Source organism: Rattus rattus, chromosome 3 (genome assembly GCF_011064425.1).
Source record: "Rattus rattus isolate New Zealand chromosome 3, Rrattus_CSIRO_v1, whole genome shotgun sequence".
NCBI lineage: Eukaryota > Metazoa > Chordata > Mammalia > Rodentia > Muridae > Rattus > Rattus rattus.
The window spans coordinates 198,384,801-198,397,623 of record NC_046156.1 but is presented as its reverse complement, the minus strand read 5'-3'; the positions used below and the strand labels follow the sequence as shown (position 1 = coordinate 198,397,623).

The 12,823-nt window shown below is 47.2% G+C and overlaps 1 protein-coding gene across 1 annotated transcript in view; it reads right to left on the bottom strand.

Moving 5' to 3' along the window:
- Arhgef28 (Rho guanine nucleotide exchange factor 28) overlaps positions 1 to 12,568 on the bottom strand; it is a 295,945-nt gene extending 283,377 nt beyond the window's left edge. The window contains exon 1 of the mRNA XM_032898997.1: positions 12,286 to 12,568. Coding sequence (XP_032754888.1) covers positions 12,286 to 12,316 — 31 coding nt within the window. The 5' untranslated portion in view covers positions 12,317 to 12,568. The remainder of the gene's footprint in view (positions 1 to 12,285) is intronic.
- Positions 12,569 to 12,823: the final 255 nt, after the last annotated feature.

The window sequence follows — 12,823 nt, the reverse complement described above, 5'->3', positions numbered from 1 at the left end:
AATCAGGCACTGTGCTAATAACCCACAAGAGGTTTAACGTACCATCCTCCCTCCGTGAAACTACAAAAACGGAGCCTGGCCTGTTGGCATGGACCTGTAATCCCAGGTGCTTGGAGGCTGAAGCAGGAGGGTTGCAAGTTCAAGGCCTGCCTTGGCTGCAAAGTGAGTTCGAGGCCAGTCTAGGCAGCTAAGTGAGCCTCAAGATCAAAACAAGTAAAAGGAGGGACTGGAAATGCAGCCAGGGTGGAGTGCTTGCTGAGCACGAATTCCGCCATCATTACCCCTCCCTGGACCAATGGTGGTGGTTGGGAAGGAGACAGTGGGACATGAGGGAGAGAATGCACATGGAGGTGGGGAGGCCCCAAACCATGGACTTCAGAGGATGTCACTGGGTAATGTGACCCAAGATTTCAATCCAAACGCCAATTCTGATCCAACCTGTGCCATCCCCAGACTGAAAATCATTTCAAAACCTTCCTCTTGCAAGTCAAATCCAACTCACAATGGTAAGACTCTTTCAAAACCCATTTACTCCAGGGAGCTGATCTACTTCCGATTCCTCCTGCTGCTTGTCCACTTCTGTCAAATGATAGCTAATAAAGTAGAGATTCCTGCCCTGAATATGAAAGGAGACAGAGACTCTAGACCTTGGGCCAGAGAGATGGTTCAGTGGGTAAAAGCACTCGCCACCAGGCCTAAATGACGTGAGTTCAAAATCCAGGACACACACGGTAGAAGGAGAGAACTGACTCCTGCAGGCTGTCCTCTGATCTCCACGTGAACACTATGGTGCACACCTAAACATACATACATACATACATACATACATGAATGCATGCATGCATAATACATACATACATGCATTCATACATACATAAATACATGCATTCATACATACACAAATACATACATGCATGCATACCTGTATGATAAATAGGTACATGTGTACATATATACATTCACACATACATAAATACATACATGCATGCATACCTGTATGATATATAGGTGCATGCATACATACATACATTCATACATACACAAATACATACATGCATGCATAACTGTATGATAAATAGGTACATGTGTACATACATACATTCACACATACATAAATACATACATGCATGCATACCTGTATGATATATAGGTGCATGCATACATACATACATTCATACATACACAAATACATACATGCATGCATAACTGTATGATAAATAGGTACATGTGTACATACATACATTCACACATACATAAATACATACATGCATGCATACCTGTATGATATATAGGTGCATGCATACATACATACATTCATACATACACAAATACATACATGCATGCATAACTGTATGATAAATAGGTACATGTGTACATACATACATTCACACATACATAAATACATACATGCATGCATACCTGTATGATATATAGGTGCATGTATACATACATTCATGCATACATACATATGCCAAAATAGTATCATTTTTAAGACTTAAAAAATCTCTTCTATGGGCTGAAAAGATGGCTCTTGCAGGGGGCATGGGTTCTGTCTCAGCGACCACATTCCAGCACATAACTCTCCAACTCCAGGGGTTGGGGATTTAGCTCAGTGGTAGAGCGCTTGCCTAGCAAGCGCAAGGCCCTGGGTTCAGTCCCCAGCTCCAAAAAAAAAAAAAGAAAAAAAAAAAAACCTCTCCAACTCCACTTCCAGGAAATCCAATGCCCTCTTCTGGCCTCCACGGTACCGTACACACACATGGTGCACATACATCCATGCAGGCAAAACACTCCTACACATAAAATAATCAACTAAGGACAAACAAAACTGTTCTAATGCATCCATCTCCGAAGCTCGCACACCATTTGTCTAAGATGAGGCTTGAATCTTCTCTAGCCAGTCATGGGGAAGCTGAAGTTTCTCTAGCTCAGCCCCATGTCGGTTAAACAAGGAAGCAAAATGCAAAGTTAACCCAGAATTTTCCAAGGAGATGCTCGGGGTGACATGGCAGAGATATCTCACCAGGAGGGTTCGCTGCTACAGTGAAGCAACATCAGCTCCCTAAAGACTCTTTTTAGCACATTTAGATAAGAAGGCTAAAAATGAAAGCACACGAACGCTCTCTAACCCTTGAACTAAACATCCACAGTGCCTTTCCATCGCTTCCCTTTTCACTGGGCAAGCTTTGAATGGTGGTCCCACAGCATCTCATATAACAACTTAGTATGACAAGAAACTCACTAAGCTTCTACCTTCCGTGGGTAAGAGCCCTTGCTGTGTAAGCAAACACGCAAACCTGAGTTCAAACCTCTCACATCCACATAGAGCACCAAGCCCCAGCGCTGTGGAGGATGAAGCAGGAGAATCCCAGGCTTGCTAGTCGGCACCCTAGATTCGGGTTCAATGAAAAGACTCTGTCTCAAAGGAAGACAGAGCGTCATACAGCAACCTGACAACCTGACATCTTCCTCTGGCCTGGGGATGTGTGCAGGCGTGGATACACAGCCGAGGCTGTAGAGCATGAAAATGGAGGCTCTGGGTTCAACCCACAGCACACGCACACGCCACTCTGACAAAGTCCTAGTTAACAGGTCTTATACAATGTCTTTTGCCTCTGAAAATAAGAAAAGAGTGGTCCGCAGGACACCTGTTCAGTCTCTGAGGTCCTGAGGTAACTGAAATAAAAGCGACTCCCAGAACTCCGTTCCTGAGAACCTTTGACGGGCTGGAAGCCTAGCAGCTCTGTAAAGCAGCACTCAGGGGTGAGCTGCAAGTGACAGGAGTTTTCTGAAGCTGCAGGGAGCCAGGGCACACTCTGTCTCAGCCGCAAACCTGGACCTTAGTTTCCACCGCCTCATGTCACTTTAATCCACTTCTACCAAACTTTACTCACAAGTAAACCAAACCTAAACCATCCTCCCAGAGTGCATGAAGGTGGACCAGAAATTCAAGGTCCTCTTTAGCTTCGTATACTGAGTTCAAGGCCAATTTGGGTTACTGGAGACCTTGTCTCAAAATGAACTAATGAGGAATAATGACAATCTACAATATGATCACAGACCTTCCATTGCAAAGGAGATTGGTGCTAGGGAGGCCTGAGAGAGTGCTACATCCACTGGGTTCACCAGAGCCAGGCCTCTTGCCCCAAGCTAACACTCACAAAAGGAAAAGGAGTAATGACCAGGGATGGTGGTGCACACCTTTAATCTCAGCCCTTAGGAGGCAGAGAGGCAAGCGGATCTCTATGAGTTCAAGGCCAGCCCAGTCCACAGAGAGTTCTAGAACAGCCAAGGCTACATAGACAGACCTTATCTAAAACAAGCAAAAATAAAGAATGACTATTTTTCCTGCTCCTGGCCCACTTTCAAGAACAAAAAAGAGGGATTTGCACTCTTAAGAGGTGGGTTAGACAGGCAGACAGGCAGGCAGAAACCCAAATAACCTGAGTTTTTCCAACAAAATGTTCATCTCCACTTAGTTTTTAAGTCAGGTGTCAAGGACAGAGCTTGGTGAGGAAGATAACCGGTAGAAGACTGGCAAAAAAAGCGAGAACTTTGTGAACTTATACTGTCTTATTCAGAGAGGGGCAATTTTCTGATCAGAAAGAAGAGCAGGGGGCTGGGGATATAACTCCGTGCTAACCAGGCCTAATGTGTGAGACAGTGGGAGCAGCAGGGTGTGGGCGGGAGATTTTGTATAATCCATGGAGAACTGTGGAGACTGACAGACGAGTCAGTCCCGGAGATAAGCATTCGTCATTACAGTTTGCAAAGGCAGAACCTACAAATTCTAGGCAGAAGGCTTCCCAGGTTGCTCGGGAATGAGATTCTGGAGATCACTGCAGGCTGGTATGCACGAACAATGGGGCTCTCAACACTGTGGTTCTTGAGAATCAGCCCGGTGTTGCTGGGTGGTGGACGAGAGAGAAGTAAAGCAGATACAATGTATATCCTTGTGACAAGAAGGAAGAGTAAGAGTCAGGTGCTGGCGCAAACAGTAGCCATTAGTTCGCTCTCCCTGAAGCTGCTTCCCAATCACCTGAAGTCTGAGAGACACTCATTTCACTCCACCCAGAACTTAGCCTAAGCAGCAGAGGGTTTAAATCCTAAAGAATGGTGCCACAAAGCCTGTGGATAACTTCAAACTAAAAGCAGTAGTGAATGATAAATTTACCAACCCGCTAACCATTTGGAAAGGGTAGAACAGTCACAGGCAAGGAAATAAATCTAAGAAAGATAAACAGAGCCCAGAGGACTGAAAAGACAACCTTTCCACCGCTCTGTGAGGGAGGCGTGGCCCTGCTGCAACCCACAGAAAAAGGAGCTTTGTAGTTGCAAGGTGGTTGTAATCTTCTGAGATCAGAAGTACCTCAGCTGTGACATCATTGTTTCCAAAGTTCTGTGTGGAACAATTCATACAGACTAGAGCATTAAGGCCTCATAACAAATGGATCCAAATGGAGGCTAAAGGTTTAGATGGGGTCATATATCAGATATTCTAGTAGCAGCTATTTACATTATGATTCATAATGCTAGCAAAATTACAGTTAGCAAAATTACAGTTATGAAGTAGCAACAAAATAACTTTATGGTTGGAGAGGGGGGGTTGCTACAACCTGAGGAACTGCATTAAAGAGTTACAGCATTAGGAAAGTTGAGGACCATTGGTTTAGGTGACTCGAATGGCCTGGCTCTGCATCTGAATGGAAACTGCTGATCTTTCTTCCTCATGAGCTCGGGAGCCAAGGGGCCAGGGGTTTTGCTGTGCTCCATCGGTTGTCACCAGCAAGGACTGCACTCTGAGAAGAAGGTGAAGGATGGGAATAGTCAGCACAGTAAGAGAATTAAAAAACCACACATTACCAAGTTTTAAAAAATGTCACCATGGGGCCAGGGTTACAGCAGAATCACAGTGAATTTGGTGGAAGGGAGACCAGACTATCCCACAGACCAGACTATCTTTATAGCTTTATAGCTATATCTTTATAGCTTAGAAGTTCCTTATCACTGCACTGGGACGGCTGGCTAGCCATTTGGGAGTACGCTGTGTGCGTGAGATATACATTGCCGGAGACCAGATAGACACCTTCAGGTGTCTGTCAGTCCACAGATTTGGTTTCCATCAAAAATTTGATTTGCTTCTCCTGACAGAAAGAGAGTACTTCTTTAGAGAGGTCCACCGAGGCCTTGATACAGAAGGATAACCAGTCTGAGCAACCTTAACCTCTCCTCCATACATCCCAGTGGTTTCCAAGTCAACCTATGCACAGTGCACAGGAGCACACCACTGCTAATCTCTACCGAGACGCCAAGGACTGGAAGGGCTTCTGATCATTATTGCCAAAATAACTAATCGACTAACACATGGGCACTGTACTTTAAGCTCCCTCCAAAGTCGTCTAAATCAGATCCCTGATGCCACTGGTCTTATACTTGGCTGGAACACTGAGAATCACACGTAGAAACACACAGTAGGCCCAATCTGGTAGCAGGCGATCAATGAGAAACATACAATGAGGGCTGGAGAGATGGTTCAGCCGTTAAAGGCTAGGCTCACAACCAAAAATATAAGAGAAACATACGATGACAGGGGCTCAGAAAGAAAAGCAGCTCTGGGGCTACTGAGTCCATCGAAGGCTTCAGAAAGATTATGTTTGAGCCGGGCATCGAGGATTATAGTAGGTGATATCTCAGGAAGAGAAGAGGCCTCCCATGAACAAAGTTGAGTTAGGAATTCAATTGTCTCGCAGTATTAGAGGGCTGCAGGTTCCCTAACCCTCACAGATCCTGAAATCCCAGGATGCTCAAAGCTCAGATTCACTGGTGTCCCTGTATGATGTGTCCACTTCCTGCATTCTAGATCACGTCTACTCTCCAGTGCAACAGCGGATCGAAGTGCACACTTGTTACCCAGTGTTATGCAGCTGATAACAGCCAAGAAAGAACCTGGACGTGTTAGAAGCAGGATTAACTTCCAGTTGGCAGTTCACTGAACCCAAGGAAGCAAACCTGTGTATACAGATGGCCAAGTGTACAGCAATCACCAGGCATGGCTGGTGGATGCGACGTGATCACAAGAACAGACCACAGAGAATGACTGGGACACCGGCAACATAGAAGGAACGCATGGGAAGTAGACGGCACTGCCCCTTCCCTGAAGGCTGTAGCACAGAGAATGCCGGAAACACCTAACAGCGAGGAAGGCTGCAAATCCAGCTTATGTTGGAGTGACCTCGCTTTGAAAACGATGTCCGGCCCATCTGGAATGGTCCCCGTAAATAGAATACACTAGGTTAGAAATTTAGGGTGGGGGGGGAGGGAGGAGTCAAAATAAATAACCTACAGTTTCATCGATCAGAGGGAACTCTAGACATTCTGAAACACTAACATTTGGGCATACAGCAAACCAGGGAGTCGGAGCAAGAAAAACAGGAACTGCTGACAAAGAGCCAGGAAGCAATGAGCAGGCTGTGTGCTTACTGGGAAAGGCTGCAACCTAGAATTACTGCCCAAACCATGCAGCCCAGTGAAATGCCTTAGACACCCTTAATGGTATATAGCAGACGGGCACCTCAATCTCCGTGTGGGCCCCCAAACTGGAGCGGAGGCTCTCTCCTAAAACTGTAGCCTAACTGTGGTATCCATTCTCCAACAGAACTGCCTGGTCTGGCCTCAGAGGCAGAAGATGCGCCTAATCTTGCCGAGACTTGATGAGCAAAGGTGAAGGGATACCCAGGGGGGCCCACCCTCTCAGAGGAGAAAGGGAAGGGAAGGGGGAGGGACTCTGTGAGGGGGGCAGGGAACAGGGGCAGCGTTCGAGACGTTAATTAATTAATTCATTTTAAAAGGGGTCCTTAATGAGACAAGACAACCTCTGTCCCAGAATTTTTTTTGTACCATGAAATCAAAGAAACAATCGGTTTGCTTATCGTCCCTTTTCAGTGGTACACTATCCCACAGCGGGAGCCGGAAGGGACCAGCTGACCCACGAGAGTGGGATCTAGACTTCCTTGTCTGCAATCTCTCGGGACCAAGTCCAGAAAGATAACCTTACTCTTTCAGTCCAATGGCTGTAAGTGCTTACTGCTGCTGTAGCCACAGCCTAGCCTGGCGACCACACATGCCTGGGCTGGTGGACTGAGGCCGGGAAAGGTGAAGGGACCGAGACTCTGGCCCCTTTTGAATCCCAAGATGGCACAGAGTGTTCAGACTGAGAAGGTCTAAGGGACCTTAAGTCTCATTCTTTCTGTTTTGCTGGATGAAGACCAGAAACGGTTGATACTTGCCCAAGGTCACACAGATGGGAAGAGGCTGGTGTCTGCCATAGATTCCCAGCCAAGGGCAGTTTGCCCTGGGTCATACTGACATCTTACCACCTGTCCAGCTAGAAAGCCTGCTAAAGCCAGGCATGCAGGATGATGCTGGGGACCAAACCCAAGGTCACACGCTCAATATGTGTTTGATCTGCCACTAAGCTCCACCTGTAACCGGTCCTGCCCCTTTTTAAAGGCTTCATTGTCGTCTGTTATCTCCATAATAACCATCAATTTCTGACAGCTATTCCGTAGCCAATTTCACCATCAGCCAATGTGGCTGGTTACTGCTATCCTCAGTTTACTTTTAACCAGGACTGGTATTGAACACAGGGTCTTGTGCGTGCTGGACCAAGTGCTCTACCACTGCGGATTATGTCCTGCCCGCACATTTCCATTTCAAAGATGAAAAAGCTCAACTAGAGAAAGATTCACATAGTCAGGACAAAGCCATGTCTGTCCAACTCACTGTAGCTTCAAAACCCATACTTGAAAGCATCTTATTAGAGTTAATGGAATATGAATTCTTTAAATTAGAAAATAAGGGGAAAGAGTGTTGGTATTCTGTCTAAGCTCCACCCCCACAGCTACCTGGCAACAACCAGGTATTCTCCGCCCTACAGTTGCCTGGCAACAGCCAGCTGTGCCTGACCCTATAAGGCACTGCTTACCCCTTCCTCTCACTCTTACTCCTCTCTTTGCTCTTCTTCTTCTTCTTCTCTGCTTTGTGCCCTCTTTATCCCTGTCCCTTCTCTCCCCATCCCTCCCACCTTCCCTCCACGTGCCCATGGCCGGTCTCCTTTCCTCTCTTCTACTCTTCTTCTCTCATTAACGTCTCCACAATGGAACCATGTTGGCTTGGTGTGCCTCGTCTGGGAGTGGGCCAAGATTTAAACCCCAACAAAGAGCAAGCATACATACCAAAGGCTGTGATTACCAATGTTGTACAGTGAATTTAAAAGCTAACTGTTTTTAAAGAATTCAATTTATCTCATGGGCTGACTAGATGGCTCAGTGGACAAGGGGGCTTGGTGCCAAACCCAACGACCTAAATTCAATTCTAAGAACTCACATGCTAGAAGAAACGACCTGACTACCCAAAGCTGCCCACTGACCTCCACGTGGACACATGCCAAAATAATAATAATAATAATAATAATAATAATAATAATAATAATAATAATAAAATAAGATGAAAATTTTAAAACTCTCTCAACCGTATATTTGGGTTTTAAATTTTTATTTCGTGTTTGTTTGTTTTGGGCATTTCTATGCTTTGGCTCAGGTGTGGAGTTCAGAGGACAACTTTCAGGAATCGGTTCTCTTTCCACCCTATGGATTCTGAGGATCAAACTCAAATTTTCTGGCTCAGGAGCAAGCACCTTTAACCCTCTGAGCCACCTTGCTAGCCCTTGATTAGCCACTCATTAAGGAAGTGTCTGGATACACGGGTGGCGGAACTACAGAAAGCATGTTACCTGCATTTCAGGTGCGTATTTTCCTCATGCCCAGTAGTCCTAGGAAGCGGACTCCTTGACAGAAGTAAGATGTGACTCACCTGAGGGCTTGGAAGGCTCACTTCTGAGCAAGTTTCAGTTACTGCCTGCTGCCTGCTTTGGCGGCCCTGCCCTCGCCCCCACCTCAACACACCCACAAACACCTCGGCTCTTCAGGGAACGTCACTTTCATGTTAACTTTCTACCAAAATCAAATCTCAAATTGTAAATAACTGACACAAGAGACGGGATCTCTAAAGACCAACAAAATGTATTTTGATAAACATATTCAAAACCAACATCACTGAAATAAATAACCAACATTTGATTATATTTTTTTCACTTTCCCTTTTATTAAAGAAATGATGTCAAATCTCATTATCTTGTTTACCCGGGAGAAGAAACCCAGGAGCAATAACGGCTCAAATAAGCGAATTAAAACTGTATCTAAGATCAAATTTCTGGGGAAAATGGGAGTGCATTAAGATGTATTGCCGGGCACAAGCTCATTTCCCCAGCCAGATGCCTCGATTGTGTGCAGGCAAAAATCCATTCTGTAAGCAGGACCAGTCCTCCAACCACAAAAGCCATAGAAGTGTGTCGCTCTGTGCCCGAAGTCCATCACCCAGGGGATTAAGGCAAAAGAGCAGCCCCAAGCGCACAGCAATCCCTTCAGATGGTTAAATGAATGAAAACTGAAGAAAGTTTTCACACAATGAGAGGCATGCTGTGGAAGTTTTCAAAATGTCCGAGTACAGCGGAACCAGGACTGGAGGAAATAACATAGTATAATCTGCAGGAAAACTATTGCTAAGCTCAGCTTTACCCAAGCAGGAGATTCAGACCCAAGTCTTTGGGGGTGGCGTAATGGTCCCAATACAATTGTAACATGACAGCATTCCCTGTGTTTAAAATACACTGCTGTTTTTAATTTAGCCCAGCATGACACAACTCCTGATAACAAATCTTACCTAAAGTCATGAGGGGAACAAGTCCAGAGCTACTTTTCCCACTGAAAGTAACACAAGTACAACTTCCATGAAACCAACCCTGGTAAGACCAGAGCTGTCCTATCTGCCCGGTACATTAACAGATAATAAAATATTGTACTGTGAGAGCAATGTAGGCTCTATTTGGCTCTCTTCTAACCATTTACTGGCAAAGAAGGGGTTTCTGACATTGGAAATTATGAATCTTTTTTTCTTAGGAGTCAAGACTTGATCACAAACTCTGGCAGAACTTAGTTAAGAGCCTAAGTACCGATTTTATATAAAACACTTAATCTTAAAGTAATAGTATAGTCCGCCGCTTAATACCCACTTAGGTTTTTGGTTTTCTCACATGGTATACAATGGAAAGAGAGTCACATGTATCAAAGCACATATGAAATTCTTGTCCAGCAGAAGTCTTAGTCACAATGTTTTCTTATGAGAACACAATAAGAAAATATTTCGGAATTTTCCATAGTATCCCATTTAAATATATATATACATATATATGTGTGTGTGTGTGTGTGTGTGTGTGTGTGTGTGTGTATACACACACACATACGTACACACAGTGAAACCATATCAGGGCTAATGAAAATTCAGAGAACTGTGCCACTCACTCTGATTTCCTTCTGTGTACCTTTAAGCGTTTCTTAACGACTTAGAGGCAGGCGGTACTTCAGAGGAAAGTCCCTCAAACACACCTGTTGAGAGAAACTGCTCGCCATTGGCCTGCCTGTGCAGCCTTGATAAGGGAGAAAACAGTCAAAAGCAGGGCAAACACTGATTCTCTGTTCTCCAGTCTCATGTCGAATTAGCTGGGACACACTCCAGAGTTCCATACCTAAGACCTAGTTCTGTGCCTCAGTTTCCCTAACCACTATCAATTATGATACTATCTGAGTTCTATAATCAAAAATAATTACCCATAATCACTATAAAGTCTGCATCAGAATATTACATTGAAGTGCTGCCACACTACAACCTCTGCAAAAAGGCTTCTGCGATGTTGTCTGCCTTCAAACACTCCAAAGGAGTTAGCGCTACTCTCCATCAAGATTAGACAAACACCTATATGTTTTAACATTCGCATAAAAAATTAAAAAAAAAAAAACAAGACAGAGGTATGGAAACCTTCCCAGGAAAGGTTATCAGAGCTTGAATTATCATGTCAAAAGTGGCTTCCACAGAGCCTAACTAAGGCAAGCCTTTGATTTTGTTTGTGCTATGAGAATAGGGTTCCATTTACTGAGACAGCTACAGGGCCTAGAATACAAGAGGGCAAAGTACAGAACGCAGTGGGTCCGTTCGTTATAACTGTATTTCTAGACTACTTGGTGCAGAATCAAGTGCTCCTCAATCCCCACAGCTTGGAGTGTATAGAGACTGGCACTGGAGCAGGGGTCATGGAGTCAGATGCTGGCAAACACAGATGTTACCCTTCCCCTGGGCCCACCCAGCTGCAACCAATAGGCAGGCTCCGTGGGCTCCTAAAGTAGTCTCCCTTAGAAACCTAACTGGTGTCTGGGTTTCCTGGGTGGTCTGAACACCCAGTGTTCACAGAGCTCACAGCAAGCGAGAATGCCTTCTCCACCTGTGACCCCTACCACCCACAACCAAGTATTCCAGAGAAAACTCGTGCATGGATTCCCACCCAGTCCTAAAAGCCCCTCCCAAACAAGATAACCACAGATGCTTTTGTAAACTCAGCAAACGTTTCCACAAGAAATAAATGTCCTAAACTTGAGATTGACCAACAGTTTGGGGTACACACCCCCCCCCCGCACCACCACCACCACCACCCCCGCGCCAAGCACCTAGGTGAAGCCAGCACAGATGGAAAGAGGGGACTCGGGCTCCCGAGGTTCACCCTTCCCCGGCCGCATGCCTTTGATTTCCACCGCTAGCAACTAGCTTTGGTTGAGCTCCTCACCCTCCGCCCTCTCCCACCCCGCGTGCCCGAGAGGGTGAGGGGTGGCCGCTGCCTCCCTTGTGCGCTTCACAGCCGCCGCCTCCGACCCAGCAGCGCCGTGCACTTGTTGCCATCTCCTAGGTACCAGGAGGCGGCGCCCATTCCTCCGGCTGGGCAGCCGGCAGAGTGCAACCTTTCCCCACCTCTGCAGACCCCTGTGTCCTCGGGGACCGTAGAGAAACTTTGTCCCCTGGGAACTCAGGTGGGCAAACTTCGCCCGGGGCTGCAGGGAGACAAGAGGGATGGCTCCCGCAATCAGCCTTTACCTGGAGCTGTGGCTCGGAAGCGCCCGGAGCCCTGGCCAGGCGCTGTCCCCGCGGCCTGCGGAGGGCGACCCGCCGGCCAGCGTCGCCCGAAGCGGGGAAGCTGGTCCCCAGCTGCCCACGCCCCTCCACCCCGCTGGCCCCGCCGAGGGGCGGAGCCGCTGCTCCCCCACCCCACCCCACCCCACCCCCGCTCGCCCGCCGCGCCCACAGCTGGGGCCACCCTCGCGCCCCGGGTCCCCGCCTGCCCACCTCCGGCCAGCCGGGCTCGTCGCCGCCTCATCACATGGCCGCGCCCGCCACCAGCTCTAGAAGGAAACCTGAAGCTGCTGCGGCTCCGCCGCCCCCTCCCTTCGCGGGGCGGCGGCCGGTCGCCTCGGCTTTCCTCCCGCGGCGGGCATGGAGCGGGACCTGCTGGGCCAGGGCAGGGTTGCACCCTAGCGGCGGCGGCGCCCGCTCGCCCCGGGGGCCTCCACGCCCTAGTGGCGCCGGAGGAAGGAGCTGGCCTGTCGGCTCCTAAGAGGAGCGGTGCCAGGCCCGAAGGAGGCTCGGGTTGTCCTCAGCTCAAAGCCACCACACCCGGGACATAATAGTGCCCGGGTCGGTTACAATAGGAAGTACTATTTTAAAAGCAGCAGACTCCCTCTTAATTCATAAGGACGATGGAGGTTCCTCAGCCCCAACCCTGCAGGCTCGAATTCCCTACGCGTTTATGCGAACAGGTGCCTAAACGGCATAAAAAAATTGTTTGTTTTTGAGAAAGCCACAGCCACTTTTACAATGCCTAACA